Source organism: Peromyscus leucopus, chromosome 15 (genome assembly GCF_004664715.2).
Source record: "Peromyscus leucopus breed LL Stock chromosome 15, UCI_PerLeu_2.1, whole genome shotgun sequence".
NCBI lineage: Eukaryota > Metazoa > Chordata > Mammalia > Rodentia > Cricetidae > Peromyscus > Peromyscus leucopus.
The window spans coordinates 16,725,092-16,745,925 of record NC_051076.1 but is presented as its reverse complement, the minus strand read 5'-3'; the positions used below and the strand labels follow the sequence as shown (position 1 = coordinate 16,745,925).

General features: G+C 40.0%; 1 protein-coding gene across 12 annotated transcripts in view; it reads right to left on the bottom strand.

The window, feature by feature from the left end:
- The window catches only part of Enah (ENAH actin regulator), a 115,049-nt gene that overhangs the window by 9,478 nt on the left and 84,737 nt on the right, over positions 1 to 20,834 (bottom strand). For 2 of the 12 annotated variants that reach the window (XM_028858999.2, XM_028859008.2), the window contains 10 exons: positions 17,721 to 17,732; positions 17,229 to 17,313; positions 11,787 to 12,055; positions 9,902 to 10,738; positions 7,774 to 8,075; positions 6,824 to 6,969; positions 6,608 to 6,665; positions 5,767 to 5,815; positions 2,520 to 2,586; positions 164 to 226 (listed from right to left, as the gene is read on the bottom strand). In XM_028858999.2, coding sequence (XP_028714832.1) covers positions 164 to 226; positions 2,520 to 2,586; positions 5,767 to 5,815; positions 6,608 to 6,665; positions 6,824 to 6,969; positions 7,774 to 8,075; positions 9,902 to 10,738; positions 11,787 to 12,055; positions 17,229 to 17,313; positions 17,721 to 17,732 — 1,888 coding nt within the window. Of the gene's footprint in view, positions 1 to 163; positions 227 to 2,519; positions 2,587 to 5,766; positions 5,816 to 6,607; positions 6,666 to 6,823; positions 6,970 to 7,773; positions 8,076 to 9,901; positions 10,739 to 11,786; positions 12,056 to 15,131; positions 15,457 to 17,228; positions 17,314 to 17,720; positions 17,733 to 20,834 lie in introns of those variants that run through there. The other 10 variants (XM_037211169.1, XM_037211170.1, XM_037211165.1 and 7 more) reach the window with 6 other exon arrangements.

Below are 20,834 nucleotides of genomic sequence, written 5' to 3'. Positions count from 1 at the left end.
TAGCAGGGTTCTATATTAAATGTTCAAAGTACAGTTAAAATACGAAACTCATCCTCCTAATGTCTCCCTTGTGGTGATTACCAATCCAGGTAGAAAAAGCTCAGCCCTACCCTGGACATGTTATTGAAAAGTCTGAAATCACAAAGTCACAGCAGGATGATACCTGTGTAATGAATCATAGGACCTGTTGTCAAAAACAATCTGATTTTTCCTTGGAGAATCCCGTCTATGAAGGGGAAAAACCATTTAAAGGGTATACAATAGAACTTTAAAAGATAATTCCCACGACGCTACTGATTTATAGGCTTTTAGTTACAGCAAGCAAAACAAAAATAAAAGGTGTTAATTATCCTTAAAATATGGATTTTACTAAATTTTAAATTTTGATACTAATTTACATGACACAATGGCTACTCTTGTAGGCTGCAGCTACCTACTTACCAAGGATCAAAACACAAGCAAAGACATCCCTATTCAGTAAATATCAAAGCAATAGACTTAAAAATATCCGTAGCTTGATGTATACAAAACTAACTATTCCCAGGCATGTAAAGAACATTTCCTCCCATCATGAATATAAAGTCAGTAGATTTTTAATGAAAACCATAGGAACATTCCAATATTAGATATCATCCATCTCAACATATTTTTACCACAACACTCTTACCTACAGTTAACTCAGAAATAAGTCAGTCCTGTTTGTTTATGGACACTATCTTTCTTTGTTTTTGGAGACAGGATTTCAGGTAGGCCAGGCTGACCTCAAATTTAGTAAGTAGATGAATATAACCTTGAACTTTCTTCTGTCTCACCCCTAACCCCTACACCTCAGTGGATTTTAAGTGTATGCTACCATGTCCAGTTAGTTCATGCAGTGCTGACACTGAACTCAGGCCTCTGAGTATATTAGATATGCATTCTGACAACTGAGCCACAACCCGTGAGACAGAGAGAGTGTGGTGTGTGTGTCTGTGTGGGGTGGGGGGTGGGGGTGTAGGCCAGAGGTTGATGACAGGTGTTTTTCTCAACTCCTCTCTCCATTTTATTTTTTGGAAACAGGGGCTCTTGACTGGTCAGCAAGCCTATCTTTTCTAATTTGACTATGATTAAAAATGTTGGTTTTAATATTTTTGGGTATTTATTACTTTTTGATTGATTTGATTTTTTTTTTTTTGGTTTTTCGAGACAGGGTTTCTCTGTGTAGCTTTGCGCCTTTCCTGGAACTCACTTGGTAGCCCAGGCTGGCCTCGAACTCACAGAGATCCACCTGGCTCTGCCTCCCGAGTGCTGGGATTAAAGGCGTGCGCCACCACCGCCCGGCTTGATTTGATTTTTTAAGACAGGGTCTCACTATGTAGTCCTACCTGGCCTGGAACTTACTATGTAGTCTAGTTTGGCCTCAAACTCAGAGATCTGCTTGCCTCTGTCTCATGGATGTTGGGATTAAAAAGTGTGCACTACCACACCTAAATTATTTATTTTTTGAATTACATACAAATGGGTGTTTTGTTTACACATATGTCTACATGTGCATGTAGTGCCTTCACAGGCCAGAAAACAGCATTGGATCCCCAGGAAATGGAGTTACAGACAGTTGTTGGCTACCATGTGGGTGGCTAGGACTTGAACCTGGGTCTACTAGAGCAACCACTGGGCTACCTCTCCAGCCCACAATTACAGGTTTCAACTGAGATACAACAAATATGTACCTTTTTTTTGCTCTCTTACATTCTTTGTAATCCTTAGCTGAATTTCAATATAAAATATAAAAGTTTCTTCTAAAATTATATTTTAAAAACTATGTAGAGCCGGGCGGTGGTGGCGCATGCCTTTAATCCCAGCACTTGGGAGGCAGAGCCAGGTGGATCTCTGTGAGTTCGAGGCCAGCCTGGGCTACCAAGTTGAGTCCCAGGAAAGGCGCAAAGCTACACAGAGAAACCCTGTCTTGAAAAACCAAAAAAAAAAAAAAAAAAAAAAAAAAAAAAAAAAAAAAACCATGTAGAGACCAATTGGAGAATTACTGGTCAATGCTCTATCAGATTTTCATTATTGTTCAGGGGCAGTAATGCTATTTTGGTTATGTTGGAGATGCCCTAGGTTCTTTGGGAGGTTGTCAAAAATATTTAGGTTAAAACACCATTTACTTGCAAGTTTCTTTCAAACTATTAAGAGAAAAAAATTATGGATGCAAAGACATAAGACATGTAAGTCTGTTAAATTTGGGTGATAGTTGCATTTTAATATTTGCTGCACTACTGTTTTCTTTTAATTTGAATAAAAAAAACAAGTTAAAAGGGATAAAAATATCCTAAAATATCAAAAAATCTGATTAACAAATGTGTCAGCAGAATTTATCAGATAATCAGGAGTAGCAAAAATATGAATCCAGTAGTTGTTCGATATATGGCTCATAGGTGCTTTTATGTTTTCCTTTGTACAACTAAAAACTTTCTATGACGAACATGTATTAACTTCTCTTTAGACACATCTACAATATAAAACTGAGAACAAATCCATACCTGGAGATGACAGGCGACTTACTGCCATTCATTGTGTTTGTTCTTTCCCAAGGTTTTCTGGTCGGTTCTTCACAAACGAGAAATAAGTGTTATTAAGCAAACACACCTCAGATCCTTCCAGAACCATTGCAAAACAAGACACGAAAGAACTATCATTCTATGCACACAGTAGTAATACATATACAAAATTTAAATTCTGAACAGTGAGGACTCTAAATTGTATGATTTTAAAACTTAAAACAGAAATTCAGGAGGTAGAGGCAGGAAGAGCTCTGAGTTTGAGGCTATCCTGGTCTTCAGTGAGTTCCAAGCAGCCAAGACTACATAATGAGACCCTGTCTTAAAAAAAAAAAAAAAAAAAAAAAAAAAAAAAAAAAAAGCAAAGCAAAACAAATAAAACAAAACAAAAAAAGAAAAGTGAGAAGAAATGAGTAAGTGTCCTTAAAACCCCTTATATTATAAAATCTAAATAACCCAAATGAGAGTGGTGATAAAGATGATGCAGAGAGGATGCCTTTAACGATCAGCACAGTTTACACTAGAATCCAACGTTTCGCATACATTCAAACAGCTCTCAGGAATCAGTCAAGTCTAGGGACTTAGGGGACACGGAATGGACACGGGCTGTGAATGTGATTTTTCTAAACTGGCCAATTCACTGATGCTGTGTCACTGACCTGACTGGGTGACTTGATAAAATCAAAAGTGAAACTTTGTCACAGAGGAAAAGCATTTGAGTCACATTCAATTCAAGTTTATCTATGAGTCATGCTCCCACTATATACTTTTATATAAGAAACTTTGTTTCATCTTCTACTGTCTCTCTTCAAGTGGCTTCTGCACATCTTCACTCAGAAGGAAGCTTTATAGTCCCTTCGAACTTTATGCAAACTAAATTTAAACTCCCTTGAAGCCCTGCTTCGGGCTCTGAATTGCTGGTGCCAAGGGAAGAACCTTCAACTTATCTCCCTGTACTCCATCATCATTTAATTTTTCCTTTGGTATGGAAACAGCTAAGGCATTCTGTCAATGAACACATGAACGGCAGGTTCCAGAGTTAGTAAGGGAACATCAAAAAACCAGATGGAGTAAGAAATACATCGAATACACTAATCCAAGTAATAGAGGTTTGGAAGACATACCAGGAAGAGGGCGACACCACTGAGACACTGTTAGCACAGAGATGAAGGTGGAATGGTGAAAATAGCTAATAAGTTTTAAGATTCAGAACCAACATCTCCTTAACAGATGGGTGAGGTCCTTCCTCAATTAGGGAGAAGCCCCTGTTAATCTCTTTTTGTTCATCTGTTTTGTTGCTTGAGACAGTCTCTCACTGTAGTTCAAGGTAACCTGGGATTATATATAGAGTCCAGGCTGGTCTTAAACTTGTGGCAATCCTCCTGCCTGTTTGCCAAATGCTGGAATTGCAGGTAAGTGTTATCATGCCTGGTTACTGTTACCCTTTTAATCTTTCATTGTTGTTGTTGTTGTTCTCCCCCACCCCCACACCCCAAAGTTTCTCTGTGTAACAGTCCTGGCTGTCCTGAACTCTTTCTACACACCAGGCTGGCCTCGACATCAGAGATCCGCCTGCCTCTGCCTCCCAGGTGCTGGGATTAAAGGCGTGCGCCATCACTGCTTGGCTACAATGTCAATTTTAAGAATTGAATGAAACAGATGAAAAAGGAGCGCTACACCTTTCTAAATGAAATCCTGATTTCATATATGTGGATTACAAACAACTGAAGTTCTTATGAAGATAATATACCAAGCCCCATTTAGAGAAGAAACCAAGGTGGACTGTGGAAAACTAGTTCATGCTGTCACAGTGTTAATGACAGGAGTAAGTCAACTCAACGTCAAAAGGATTTTTTTTTTTCTTTGGAGTGGGAAAATGAGCCAAGAGAAAACCCCACTACTGTCACTTTCGTACACCAGCATAATTTCTAACTATATACTAAATACTTTTCTTTACATCCACAGATAAATACAGCTGCCACCTTTTTCTTCCCCCAACAGATGGAAACGATTACAAGGATCCACACTGTGCAGAGAATAAGTGACTGACTTGTGTGGCGCCAAGCCCAGCTAATACATCTGCTCTACACACCTATCTCTAAAGTTCAGGAAAGTCACAGCTGAGAGGGTGAGAAGCTTCTAAGAGCCAGAGGACCAGGCCTGATGCTGATAGGATCCTCCACACATGACAGGGAAGCTGTATCCAGGACATCTCAGCAATATGGTTACTTGAACAAGACCAGCACAGTGACAACACCAGCTGACATGCCAACACAGACCGGTAATTCCACGTGGTGAAACCCCAAACAAAGAACTACACGTCGTCAATGGCTGCACAGAAAGGGAGAGTTTGTTTCCCTAATTGAGAACGTTTTGAAATATATTATAATGCAGCCTAATATGTACATTTCGTTTCTTCTTCTAAGAACTGTGGTGGTATTGTGTTCCCCAAAATATTGTGCACCCTAATAAACTTATCTGGGGTCAGAACAGAACAGCCACTAGATACAGAGGTGAGAAAATTGTGGCACACACGCCTTTAATCCTATCACTTGGGAGGCAGAGATCCATCTGGATCTCTGTGAGTTCAAGGCCACGCTGGAAACAGCCAGGCATGGTGACTCACGCCTTTAATCCCAGGAAGTGATGTCAGAAAGCAGAAAGATATATAAGGCGTGAAGACCAGGAACTAGAAGCTTTTAGCCTGGTTAAGCTTTTAGGCTTTTGAGCAGCAGTTCAGCTGAGATTCATTCTGGATGAGGACTCAGAAGCTTCCAGTCTGAGAAAACAGGATCAGCTGAGGAACTGGCCAGGTGAGGTATCTGTGGCTTGTTCTGCTTCTCTGATCTTCCAGCATTCACCCCAATACCCAGCTCCAGATTTGTTTTTATTAATAAGAACTTTTAAGGTTCGTGCTACAAAGAACTGTTTAAAATAGTACCCTGTAATGAATAACCTCATGTCTATAACACAAAGAACACACATACACACACACTATATTTGCCAAGACAGCATGAGCAAAAATGTCGGTTTTAACAGATTTCACAGCATCAGGAAAAAAAGCATTGATTTCTGAGATCACAGAAGGCAGGAAAAAGGTCACTGCCTTCAATTATACATAAAGCACTTTAACGTTTTTTGGTGAGCAAGCAGTCACTTGGTCCAAACATGGGAAAAGAGACTTTAATTGGACAGTATTAGCATTTAGGGAGTGTTCTCCTGAACTTACCAGGTGTACTTGTTGAAGAGGCCTTAGAAGTTACAGGCTCTGAATCTTCCTAAATAAATATACAGAAACAGTCACACTAACATCACATCACCAGAGATACTACTCTCTGCAGCTAGGTTTACAAGCTCTCCTCCCATGGTCTTTCTGCCATCTACCTCGTTTGCTTTACATTCTGGCTCACACTGCTTCCTTCTCTTCCTGTCTTCTCCCTACCGTCTTCACAAAGCTCCTAATATGTGCATTTCATTTCTCTGGTAAGTTCTAAGAACCTGTACTAGCCAACGCTAGGAACCTGATACGAGATGGATTTGAGGAATGTTGTGAAAGGAGGCCAGATGGCCCAGGGAAAACAATGATGGCTGTGTTGAGTGTCAGCACAGGAACAGGTGAGAGAAGTTCACCCAGCTGAAATGTGGAGGAGGACATGGAGGGCAAGGGGCACAGCTAATAAACACAGGGTTCTTAAGGGGGACATATAAACTGTTGATTTAATGTAATTCTTTACTCTTACATTAGCACAAAGAAATTGAGAGGCTTAACAGATTAGAAAACTCGTAAGAATCGACTCACTCACTTAAAGGTGGGTGTAAGAACAGAAGTCACTTTGTATGTTTGAATGTCAGTACTTTCTCCACAACTCTCCATACTCAATTCACTAAGAATGAGATTGTAATTTTATACGTAACACTCAAGGCATTTTTAATACTTGTCTAGTTAGAAATGAGATAAGCAGACAAGCTCAAGTGAATTAAGTTCAGACTAAGTCATCTTCACATGAGTGTTTCAATAAGGTGGGCTGGAGTCCTATATCACAAGGAACAGAGGTTTTATGTTCACTTACACTTCTGTCTTCTTTTTGTTCTGTTTCTATGGTTGACCCTTTTTCAGCAATTCTTCTCCTGGAAAGGCAAATTGATGAGAAATTTTTATGTCACCTACCTACCTTTGTCTGCCTGCCTGCCTGTCTGTCTGTCTACTCTTGTTCTAATAACGAAGAGGACAAAATCATCAAAGTGTCCTTGACTCTGGACATACCCACTACAGTCATGTGTCTCACCTCCTGGCCAGCAGGGCACTCATCTCCTCCATTAAGCCGCTACCCCCTAGAGGAAGGGGTCCATTCCCACGACCAGCATCTGTTTTGGATGAGGCCAAGTTCACACCCACAGTACTCCCTCCACTTGGGAAAGAGCCATCCTCCACCTTAGTGAGAACACACACATAATAATTTCCTATGTAGATAATAATGTTTACTAACATTCAAAACAGAGGAACACATCATTATTGATTTCAAAAAAAATATTTTTTTTTAAATTTGAAGAACCAATAGAGTGAATAACATTGACTTTATATATAATGGGAATTCTGTTAAAGTTAAGATCACCGATAATGGGAAAACAGAATTGCCTTTCCATGTGATACACTGAAAAAGACACAATCCTGATGGTATTTCTTTTTACCCTCATCCCAAATATATAATCTGAATTGAATACTAAGGGGGAAATATGATAAACTAAACTCAAAGATAATTTTAAAAAATAACTTTCAGTGATTTTAAAAGGTAATAAAGATTGAGGAACTGTCACAGGTTAAAATAAGAGACATTACAATTAAATTTAACAAATGATTTTGAACTAGAAAAAAATATGCCACAAAAATTATTAGCTGTCCCCCTCCAGATTTACACTGAGATAGAAAAATCAGAACGTGGTATTTTTGACTTACTCTCAAACCATGTAGAGACTGTGTGTGGTAAACAAGATATACTCAAAGAAAGCGAGACCAAGAGTGGTGCAAATGTTAACAGTAAATCTAGAGACGATGGGGTCGCGGAAACTCTTCACACTAACCACCTTTACACCTGTTCTTAAATTTTACATTAGGTTGGTTTTAAAACCAGTAAAGTTAGTGATGGGTTCCTATCAGCAGAGCACAGTAATTCCACTGGTTTAGACACTTAGGAACAGTAAGACACACGTTTGGAGGTTCAGTAGCTTGGTGATTTACCCGAGACACTTTCCTAAGTTTGGCTCCAGCAATCGCAGCTGCAAGTCCAGTCAATGGGCGATTGTCTTCTGACAGGGGTCCAGAGGAAATTCCAGATGCAGGGAGGGGCGGGGCGGGAGGGGGGGGGGGGGGGGGAGGAACTTGATTAGGAAGAGGGGGTGGGGGAGGAGGTGGAGGAGGCCCAGTAGATGGCAGTGGAGGTGGTGGAGGTGGCCCAGGGGGGGGAGGAAGTGCTGAGGCATAGGTAGGGCCTGTTGGGAGGGGTGGGGGTGGTGGAGGTGCAGGTGGTCCCAAGACAAGGCCTGAGAGGAAGAAAAGCCAACACAGCCATTGTCAACAACAGAGCTAAATCACTGTATTTTACAGGAGCAGATAGATAGAATGACATTCTAAAGTAAGCTGACTCAGACACTGCACATAAGAGATTAATTTACCATAATACTTAAGGTCTAGACTAGTTTTTAACAAAAGAGACAAGAATTGAAAGCCAAAGTGTATACACAGCCATTTAGTGTTTGACCCTTAGTAACAGAACCAAGGAGACCCCTCCCAAGGGATCTGAAAACTAAGGCTTACATTATTTTAGCAAAGTATGCAATGTTCAGTGTTACACACACACACACACACACACACACACACACACACACACTACACCTAAGATAACAGACCCAAGATAATCCATGTAAAACCTTCCATGCTGAGATAATATACTTAACTATGATGACAAAAAGATATTTGTTTACAGACAGATGAAAACTGTAGAGAAGTGGGTCTCAGGTTTTAGTTTCTTAGAGGGATTCTAGATGTAAATTTAACACATAGTGTAAGTTGAGAATCACTAAAGAAATAAAATGAACTAATATGGGGCAAAACTCCCCAAATAACCGAGAAATAATAATTTAAGTATAGAGCTGTTTTAGCCCTCAAGGTAGGGAATATAAGTATTCAAATCTTGTTAAAAAAAAAATCAGAGTAAAGAATTTACTTAACATCAAAATACCAAATTAATGAGTATTTACTTAAGACTCAAAAGGGCCAATCTTTGCTTCTGTAAAGACAGAGTTGAGTTTGCACACTGGGTAGTCGCTGTCCCTTCGGAGGCACACAGAGAAATGAAGGGCTGGAGGTGAACTGTCCCGTCCTGCAGACTGGGTTCTGAGCCACAGCAGGAGGACAGGTAGCCTTGTTAGGCTGCGGGTGCCTCTTGATCAGATGTCAATCACAACATTAAATTACACATGTTCTAATTTGATTCACCTTTTAGAAAAATCTGATAAGACATCATCAAAGAGTTCGTTTGCATCTAGACTGTAACGCTATTTCTATAAGCATGAATTTATCTTCAGCATCCTCACTACATCGGATATTCCCAAACAACAAAAAGCAGGGCCATCCTGTGTCTTCTTACAGAACTAGGTCATCTTCATGTACATCCTCCACACCTACTGCTCCATGTCCCTTTCTTGCTGCCATGCAGCAGGGCTTGTGTGTGTGGGGAAAACTTTCAAAGACTCTCTGGTGGCCCTTACACCACTACTTGAAATCTGGACCATGAAATGCTCTTGGGGGCAAGCACCAAGCCTGCCAGCCCTCTCCGTCTGCCAACAGCCCAGAGGCTACCCTACCCTCCCTAAAAGTCTAACACTGAGCGCTCAATACAGAAGCAGCCAAAATGAAAAGGGGTCTGAGAGCAAGTGCCCCAGGGCAAACTCTGGGATGGTATCTATGACACAGACTCCAACTCTCCAGGAAAGTATTTAGATCTCATATTTACTGCATGGAAGATGAACTGGTGAAGTTTAAAAATAAATGTATTAGTATAAGGGCCCCTAAATATTAGATAGCACCTTCTACAATTCTTACTTCAAAAGATCCAAAAACTTAAGTTTAATATGGTATCTCCCATACTAAATTGCTATATACAGTTAAGGCCCCAAGATTTAAAAAAAAAAAAAAAAAAAAACAACCTTCAATTTTTAAAATTAACAACAAACCCCACGTAGTACTTTGGTACAGAGATACTCAATGATTGAAAGCATCCGATCCATTCTTCTAGGCAGTCCAAGCTGTCACTACACACTACTCTGAAGTGACTAGTGGTCAGCAGCAGTAGTGAAGGAAGCCTTACCCTGTGGGGTTGGCGTCTCGGCCGGCTGAGAGGCTGCCTGCTGCAAGCCTGGCTCGGAAGCAGAGGAGTCTCCCAGCTCAGGGTTTAGAGGGGTCTCCACAGAGGCAGGGGCAGCTGCAGAGGGAGAAGGGAGAACACTGGGCTTGGATGAGGGAGTTGAGGCAAGAGGGGTGCCTGGAGGAGGAGAAGCCTGTGATCCACAGTGTGAGAGCGAAGAAGCGAGGGGAGGCAGCGGCGGTGGAGGTGGCGGTGGCGGCGGCGGCGGTGGTGGCGGCGGAGGTGGCGGCGCTGCTGGCCCTGAGGTAGGCGGTGGAGACACTGGGTATGTTACAGAGTCCAGCAGCCCATTGGGTGCTGTCGGTGACGGAGGCATTTGGGGCACGGGAGAGGAGACACAGACGGGGAGGACAGGCCTGGGGCCAGTAGCTTTACCAGGAGGGCTGCTAATCATTATCGGAGGAGATGGAGGGAGGGGCGAGAAATTGGAAGTAGACCAGGCACAGGACTTCGCAGCTGGAGGCTGAGAAGAGGGTGTGTTCACAGGAGAAGAAGGTCGAGAGTTTTTGTTCAGAGGACGGGGAACCGTGGCGTAATGGGGAAGAACAGGGTGGAAGGCTGAACCTAGAGATGTTGCAAAACGTGTCGCTGAGTGTCGCAGTGGTGGTGTAGGGGGTGTGGAAGTAGGTGGCAAAGCAGTCACTACAGCGTACTCAGGAGTGGCATCTGACACTGGAGCTGAGATGACTTTAGCATATGATGGAGGAGGTGCCGGAGGAGGCTGGCAACTGGCATACTCAGGAAGTGGAGCGCTACACAGGGAGCTGTCTGAAGATGGAGCTGGACAGAAGGTGGGAAGCAGCACCAAGGACAGGATAAAAAGGAGAGAGAAAAAGGGAGCTAGTGAAGCCACAAAACCAGCAATCAGACAAAACGTATCAACGTCGTCGACTAGTTAGTACCAGAAAATTAGCCAAATCACTGTCTCCACTTGAGAACACTTAGCGTGTAAACACTCTGAAGCCCGAAGGAGGATGAAATAAGTCCTCTTAACTATGTGGATTAATACTCTATCTTTCATAGGAAAAGTCTTAACTTTTACTATTTCAGTCCACTAAAACAGCATCAAAATTATTACCAAACAGCAGAATAAACTGAGTTGCTTCAAACCTGGCAAAATGTCTAGAACACAGGGAAAGGGTACCCAACTCAGTGCTTATCTGTGGACATTTCTATCTTCTCGGCTCTAACTCCAGACAATCAGGCAGTTAAAAACAGTGAATTAACCAACTAGCCAATACTGAACCCCTACTGGCTTCTGATGTCGCTCAGAAAGATTAAAATTCTTCGATAACCACCCAACCCCTTAAGCTTTACCGTATCATAACCCTCTATGACACTGGATAAATTCCACCAGATGGCTAATTTTCACAATACCAGAAAATGCTTAAATAACTAGTTATGTTTGAGAATATTTTTTATCTGTTTTAATTTTTCCTTCAGAGACCTAACTATAACCAACCTAACTTCTTGCTGCATGAAGCATGATACACACAGTGTGTGATAATTTTAAGCGACTGCACATGGGAAATATCTTCCAAGTTCATTATATAAAAAAAATCTTTGCATAAAAACACATTCGCACTTTATAGCTTGAATTTTAGGGCAGCAAGAAGAATTAAAATGACAGAATAAAAATTCCCAAGCGCTTTCTTTTGGTTTCTAGGCAATAAAAGAAACACTGAAGCAATAACTGCTGAGTATCTATCCCAACTCCACACTGCACTGCCGATCCCCACGCACGGCACGTGTGAACTAGGGTAATTCCCGATTGCACAGAGCCGCGCCCAGCTCCGAGGCAGGAGACACAAGTCTGCAGGCTCCTTACCAGCATTGGACACTCTGCGCTCCCGCTCCCACTCCACTTGCTCCAGCTGCTCCAGGCGCTCTCGGTCTTGCCTCTCCCGCTCCAGGCGCTCCAGCCTCTCCCGCTCCAGGCGCTCCAAGTGTTCCCTTTCCTGGCGCTGGCGCTCCAGCTGCTCCTGCTCCAGGCGTTCCCTCTCCAGCCTCTCTCTCTCTAGCCGTTCTCTCTCCAACCGTTCCCTCTCCATCCTCTCTCTCTCCAGCTCCTTCTGCCGCTGCTGTTCTTGCAGCTGCCTGAAATTAAAAATTGAATACATACAAATAGAACCTGGGTCACCACTTCCACACAAACGAGGGCTTCCTTACGGACGGACACCTCGTGCTTTATAGCAATGAAGCGAACTCTCAACAGCCGCATGGGCTCGATCCAATGGAGAGCAGCAAATAAACCTTCCACGCTAATCAGCAAGTCATCATATTAATCAGATGATGAAATAATTATAAAAACGAAGTAATCTCCTTTTCTTAAAAACGTAATATTTTGCCGGGTGGCCGTGGTGCATGCCTTTAATCCCAGCACTCGGGAGGCAGAGCCACGCGGATCTCTGTGAGTTCGAGGCCAGCCTGGGCTACAGAGCGAGATCCAGGAGAGGCACCAAAACCACACACAAACCCTATCTGAAAAACCAAAAAAAAAAAAAAAAAAAAAACCTAACTGCACAAGTAGCAATTTCAGAGAAAAAGCAATGATCATAGCTATAGCTGAATAAAAATTTGCTGAATTGAAAATAAACCCACTTAAGTGAGGAATAAACTATACATCACTGAAATTTCTTAACTATAGTAACTATAGTTAACATTTTGGTATGAACATCTAGACCTTTTGTTTTATAACATACATAAACTTTAAAATTCAGCCAAATCAGTGTCATTTCACCCCAACTCTGAAATCTTTTTCTTTGACACAATACATACCGGAAAAATTACCCCAAACCCTTATTCTGACATCTTCAACTGCCATGAGCATATCAACAGCATTGCTTAATTGAGTTTAAGCAGTCTCCAGTGCAGGACATAATTTACCCTGGTATGTAGCCAGGACACTGTATATAATAATAAATGAATCTTTAAAGAAAAGACAATTTTTTCAATAATGTGCACACAATGAAAATATTCAACTAAGGTTTGTATTAAAATTTTAATTAGGAGCTAGGAAAATGGCTCAGTTGTTGAGTACTGGCTGCTCTTTCAGAGGACCTAGTTTTGATTCCCAGCACCTACATGTTGGTTCACAATCATCTGTAACTCCAGTTCTAGAAGATCCAACACCCTCTTCTGGCCATCAGGCAAAACACCCACACACTTGAAAAATAAATTTTTAAAAAAGAAAAGCGACCACTGCTAATTTGAAAAAAAACGTAGGTTTTTAGGATATTTACATTTTGTGCTTCTGTCTCTTTTCATTCATACACACACACACACACACACACACACACACACCCCTACATACACACATACATATATCAAGCTTACAACAAAACAAACATTAGCTTACCGGAGTCTTAACACGTCCCTACCCATTTCCTGTTTTACCTGATTCTTGTGTCTTATCTTTAGATACCCATTTTCTAATGGCAAAAGCCTTTCACAACCACCATCACCACACACACACACACACACACACACACACACACACACACACACAGCCATAAGAAAACAACTTGGCTAAATCAATATTCAGGGTTATACTGACATTATATAATCACTGCCCACAGCTGATCTACATTGTATTCTGACTGCAGTCCATCCCCATTCTAATTGCTGCCCCCTCCCCCAAAAAGGGCTGTTCACATCTGTTTCTCTAAGCAACACAATGCTTTTAACACAGAGCAAGTAGATCTTCTTAGTCATCACAGGTAAGCTCGGTATGGATGTGTGAGTCTGGAAGCAGTACTGAATAAAGACATTTATAAAAAGAACATACTGACTTCAGAAGATTGCTCCACCAGTCAAAATAATCTCTAAGGACTGCCAGTCTATAAAAGTTAGGAGTGTCTACTAAGGAAAAAAGCACAATGCCAGGGAATACTTCCAAGTTTACTGATAGATAACTCAAGTATACAGATGATACACCTTCAAGAGACTGATGCTTGAAGTAATGAATAGTAGTACTGTTAGCCTGCTCACTGAAAACATGATGTGTATATATAATTGAAAAAAGTGTCAAGCACAAATTTTCTGACTTACAAATCCTCAGTGGCATGAATAAATGAATAATTCCTACCTATACTGAATGGCTTACAAATCTGACTATAATGTTTTAACTTACAAAGTGAGACATTCCCAAATCTTTTTAAGAAGTCTCTAAGATTATACAGCTTGGTTTCCTCAGGATCATCACTACTAGCTTGCATACAGTAATTCATGAAGCCCTTCTTCCTGGAGATCATATACACCTAATTGCGGTCTCCATCATTAGCAGAATGACCTCCAGAGTTTACTAAAGCACAAGCGTCTGAATTCCAGGCCATGGGAAAATCCCAACAGGCTTGTTTTCTTTGAGTATAGATTTTCAATAATCTGAATGTTTCAGAGAAAACAATTACATAACCTTTCTCAGAAATAAATATAAACAAATACTATTGTGGCCATTAAAGTATTTTAAATATATTGAGTAAAAGATATAGTTTTCTTCTATCACCTAAATATTTTTCTCCAAAACAGCAGACCCCAAATGCAAACAAATGCTGAAAGAACTGGCCACAATGAAATATAAATACACACACACACACACACACACACACACACACACACACACACACAAACATGCATTTAGTTTATGTTTACTTAAGACACAGTCTTGTGAAGCATGTAAAATATAAATAAAACGTCAAGACACATTTTATTCATCTTCACCTTGAATGGTGGTTTGGTAAATATAGATTTCAATTGATGGTAGGGTCTCACTATGTAGCCCCAGCTGGCTTAGAACTCACACTGACCCACCAGCTTCTGTCTCCCAAGTGCTGGGATTAAAGGTATGTACTACTACACCTGGTGTAGATACATATTTTTTTTAACTGTACAATGTGATCATTTAATCTATTAGTTTAAAAAACAAAGCAAAAAAAGCAGGGGGGGGTTGCCTTTAATCCCAGCACTGGGGAGGCAGAGGCAGGAGGATTTCTGTGAGTTCAGGGTCAGCCTGGTCTACAGAGTGAGTTCCAGGACAGGCTCCAAAGCTACACAGAGAACCCTGTCTCGAAAAAAAACAAACAAACAAAAAAACCCGAAATAAATAACATAAAAATACAGTTGAGTTTTAACGCCACAAAGCTCCAAAGTTCCTGAGACAAGAGTCAATACTTACAACAAAATCTGACCAGCTCTTGGTCCATCCTGCCTCTGAAGGATGATAATGGGAGTGCTGTACACTTTCATTACTCCAGTTCCTCAGTTCTGTGCTGGGATTATTATCCCTCCCCCTTTTATAACTTTCAGATAGTAGTGATGATCTGAAAGCTATTTATAGATATTAACTAAATCATTCTCTATGTTGAGACAAGCACAGGACTGACTCATGTTTCTTAGAATATATTTTTCCATCACAGCCAAGGGAGCCAAATATTAATAACGCATAGGAACCAGAAACTGACTTAATGAATGATAGACACATGAGTAGAAACCTATATTATGGTATAACAAAGGTATTAGGTCAACAAGGCTTAATATTTAAAATAAACATTTATTTTACCAACTAACTTCATACTGATTAAAAAAAATAAACCTATAAAAGCAATGTCTAGTGTAAAACTCAAACAGCATTACAATGCATTTTACCAATACTCATTATTTCTGGTTTCTTTCCATAGAAGTAATTAAGTTTTCAATATTCTTGCATTTACTTCATGTTTCTAAACACAGCAATTTCTTTAGAAACACTTCTTCGGCTAGAGAGATGGCTCAGTCATTAAAGGCTAGGCTCACAATCAAAAATATAAGAAATATTCCTTCTTGATTTTCCTTGCTCATCCATCATACTTATTTCCCAAGGAAATTTTCTAATATTTTCCTAAGCTTTTTCCCACCTCTATAGCACCGCATCAACCCTATGTATCCTTTATCACTTCAAGCTCTCAATCAGAACTGTAATCCAACTGCTTTATATGGTTCAACATGTCAAATGCTCAGGTTTCTTACTCATTATATTCTCCTTCCCTTCAGACAAACGCATCAAGAGGCCACAGGCTTCCTGATTCCAAGCAGGGAGGCTATTTCCAGGCTATGAATTACTCTTTCAAGTTCAATCCCTCTTCTCATAGATTCCAACAATGTTACACAATTCTTGATTTCTTCCCTCTTTTTAACAGACTACAACATTCAGTAGCTTCTCATGAAGCTGTGTAGAAAATAAAACTATTTTTTGAGACAGGGTCTCAAATTCAAACAGATACTAAAGGCACTGACCCACAATGAAGTTAGTATGTTCATACAAATGTATATTTATGTTCAAACACAAATGTATACATAATATCAAAATTCAGCCTTGAATTTGGAACCCCCCATCTCTGCCATCAAAGTGTTGAGAACACAGTTCTATGCCACTGTCCCTGCCTGGGAAGATATCTTAAACTGGGCTTCCTCTCAGTACTGACTAACATGAACAATGAGCAAGCACCAAAAGGAAAGGAGGTGCTGGCTTCTGAACTCAGAGATCCTCTCTGCCTGCGCATCTGCACATGCTGTCCTGCCGCTTAAAGGGGGCACTGGACCCCAGCCAGAACTGAAGCTGTAGACAGCTTTCAGATGCCACATGGGTGCTAGAAGAACAACCATAGCTCTTAACCATTAAGCAATCTTTCCAACCCCATGTAAACTGTCTTAGTGATTGTGTGTGTGTGTGTGTGTCTAGTCTAGCTAATTCAGAAAAATCTACCCCTAAATGAGGTTATATTATACACTTGATTTTACTAAAAGGCAGAGAAGGGATGAAACTGTGTTATAATTTCAAGTCTACCTCTAGTGCAATCCTCAGTACACATGAAAAAAGAAAATCTAGTACATGGTACATGTCTGTAATCCCAGAGGTGGGGATGAGGATCCCTGCAGCTTGCTATGGATCCAGTCTAGCTGAATCAGCTTGCTCTGAGTTCAGTGAAAGACTGAAAAAATAATGTGGAAAGCAACTGAAGATACCCAATGTTGCCCTCTGACTTCTACATGCATGGGTATACAGGTGCATGTGAGACACACACACTGATACTGAAAAGAAACAGTAAGGCTTACTGAAGGAAACAGACACTTTTATACCCCAAGTCTATTCAATGTATTTTTAGATGTACCACAAGTATGCTTTTTACAAAAAAGCAGATAAAATGGAAGTCACAATTTCAAAGAACTGAAGGACATAATGTCAGTGTCCTTTGGGTCTGCTGCAAAAGAAGGAAGTGTAAATGTATAGATTTACCTTCTCTGGATTTCCAACTCTTCTTGGGATGGGCCATTTTGAACTTGAGCAGGTAGTTGTGAATTTTGTCTAGGCAATGTTGGCCCTATAAGGGAGGGAAATATTACAGATGAATGTTATCATCCTACCTAGCTGGGTGGAGGAAATTAAACCATGAGAACAACATAAAACCATCACATATTAAAAAAAATGCATCTTCTTGTCTAGCAAAATAAAATATAAGCTTTATATAACACACAGCAAATGAAAGACTGCAACATAATATTGTCATCATCTTCAGAAGGCTTACTTGAAACAAATGGAAACACCAACAATAAAGGAAAAAATAAACATTTATATATGAGGAGCTTGAGTAAAACAAGTGTTCAATGAGCATCTGAATAGGCACCTGAGCTTGACATTCTCTAAGACAATGAGACATTCTGTTCAGGGTAACTGTTCATGAGGTGACGAGGAAAAACTTAAATGAAAAATCAGAATTAAAAAACTCACCTAAATAGAACACTGGAAATGAAAAACAGGAGAGAGAGAGCATGAGAACCTCATTACTAGACTGGAGGATGCTAATGCATTATCAAACTTGCTCAGCTTAAGCTGCCATTTGTGTTTCATGGCATGGCATTTCCAAAACTGGTCAAACAAGCATTTGCTAAACTCCCATATACTATATTAACCTATTTATAATCTTAACAACTTTTCATTTGAGGTAAGAAAGACGTGGGGTAGAGGGGAAGACCCTGTGTTTACACCAACATGAGCTGTCGTGAGAAAGCACTGACCATCCATTCCCACATCTACATACAATGTAGACCTGCCCTTAGCATCTTAGACTGTCATTAGATTATGGGGAATCTTATTGTCACTGGATATAAAAACTAAGAGAGAGATGCATGTTGTCCCTAGTATAACATGACTAACCTAAGGTTGAGCTAGAACAACCTTGAAATCCACAACGGCAAAAGCAAGAGAGTGATGACAGTGTCCTTCCATTTTGAGAAGTGGATTTCTGGCTCCTAGTGACCCACCAGAAACGCCAGAGCTCGACAGAGCTCTACTAACACAGTAAGTAAATGCTGTGTGCACTAGAGGATGTGGTCTGGGAGTGAGGATCATGAAAGTAGCTATTTTCTCCTAGTAGAGCAGCCCCACGGCTGGAAGCGAAAGTCCCTCAGGATGTATGTAATACAGCACTGGCACCTCCCAGGTGTAGAGAACATGGGAAAATGACCTGAACTTACCTACGAAAATTTTCATCTCTTTACATGTTTTGAGATTAATCATTTAATTTGCCCTCTAATGGCAAGTTAGATGGTAACTGCAGCAATATATTCCATTAGATATTAAGTCTCCACTTTGAAAATCAAATGTAAAACCAACCCCATGTAATTAACAGGAAAAAACAAAAACACATTTTAAAATCAAAGTCAAATACACACATAAATGCTTACATAAATGAAAATATAACTGTCGTCTAATAAACAGTGTTTGGAAAATTAACACAATGACTTTAAAAAAAACCTGTCCCATTGTCCATGTGTCTCTCATGTTTACTATTTTATAGAGAGAAGATCCTTTCAGAAAAAGGTAGAGAGCATATGAGTTGGGAGAATAAACTTCAGAATCTATAAAATTGGGGGAGTATAATTAACATACCCATACTTCTACAAAATGAAAGCATTTGGCAAGGCCAACTTAAAAGACCATTATGGCTTACTGACTTTTAAAAATAACTGCTTGAGTGTTTAAGCTAAAACTTCAGCCAGTATGAATAAGGGAACAGCTGGAAGTCAGTAATTGGACTGTCATGCTCACATCCAAAGAAGGCACTGTATTTCAATGACCCCATTAATGAATTAAATCTATGTTTTAGCTGAAATCTATAAATTCAAGTCAAAGATGCTAAAATTTCAATCAAACCTTCTTGATATTATCAAACACTTTTTGTTCATTTTTTAAACTGATTCTTGGCCTAGCATGATGGTATATGCCTGTAACTTCACCATCTGGGAGGCAAGCACAGGAAAATCTTGAGTACAGGATCACCCTGGGCTATATATATACTTACATACTATCAACAAAACAAAACTACCAAAAAAAAAAAAAAAAAAAAAAAAAACCCTAACAATTCTGATATGATTCATAAAACAAACTGAATAGGGAAATTCACTACAGTCTATTCATGGCACATGAGATGAGAAAAACTTCAAGGAATCGTTTTAAAATGGGGATTTTGATCTACAAATAACTCTTATAATTCTTTGCTATGTAGCTTTATGATAATAAGACATTTGTTTTTCCAGGCATTCTCAAAATCTTTCTCTTTGGCATTTTTCACATCTATATTTAATCTGCTTATTTTGTTTTTCCTCATCAATATTGCCAAGTTGTAAAAACTAGCATATTGAAATATATGTGTAATTGAACATAATTTAATTATAAATATACTATAGTTATTAGATTAAAAATTCTAGGTAAATTATGAGCTAGAAGTACACAATTACATTTTCCTTCTTGTTAAACATTCCAATGGGTTATAAAATTGTTAAGTTGTATCAAAACTATTACACAAACAACAGAAAGCAGAAACTCAGGTTAGGCAAGGCTTCAGTGGCTGTATTTTCTGGAATGTATATTATCTTTTCAAACGGGCCATAATCTTAAATGAGTATCAATGTTCTCATAAAGTATAAAATAGGTACTTTCATAACCACCTCAGTGGGCCAATGACAATATTTTAACTTGTATGGTATGGAGGTGTTCAGTTATCTTTGTGAAGGGGAAAAGAAGAAGCACAAGGTGTAGAAATGGGCGACCTTGCTCTGGTCTTCCTGGGAGGAGGGCAGCTAACTGCCTGCTGGTTTGCTTTATAACCTCACATGGGTGGTCCTGATCTGCCCGAGGCTAGAAGGTGCAAAGCAGCATCTGAGAATGACTGTTCCTAATGCAAACAAGGCAATGCTGCTGATAAGCATCCTATAAATGATGGAAATCTGGTTTGAACCGTCTCTCCAACAGGAATGGTGTCAGTCTTGCCTTCAATGTTGAGTTTTGGTTAAAGCACATTTCACTTACTCGCCCATTTTAATTCTCATAAATCTAGTTTCATATTTAGCCACAGACTATTGAAAAGCATAGGACTAAAATACAAGTAGGTGCTACTATATACAATACAATCAAACTCACACTTGGCAATCAGATTGTAGATGGTACACAATCGAAGGCCATTATAAAGGTAATCTGTTTTAACCTGTTACTCTATAAGTTTTAAAAATTCACCTTTATTAATTAGGTCAAATCACTTTTTTCCCATTAAAACTGGGTGAACTATCACTCTGCACATGGATCTCAAGCCTTCAAGCACAAAGTTACAGTATCAAGTACGTTTTCAAAATGAACTGAAGAGAGGCCTAGTCACACAAGCCCAGGGAACCCCAGGAAAAGACACCACCAGAAGTCAAGTCACCAATCATATGCTATCTGCAGTGCTAGCTGGAGTCTGGGAGAGGGGAGGAGACATTTACAGCAAGTCGTAAAATAGGCGCTCACTGCTGTGACCATCAGCTGGAGCAAATCGAAATATAACTTGGGTGACCATGAGATACATTA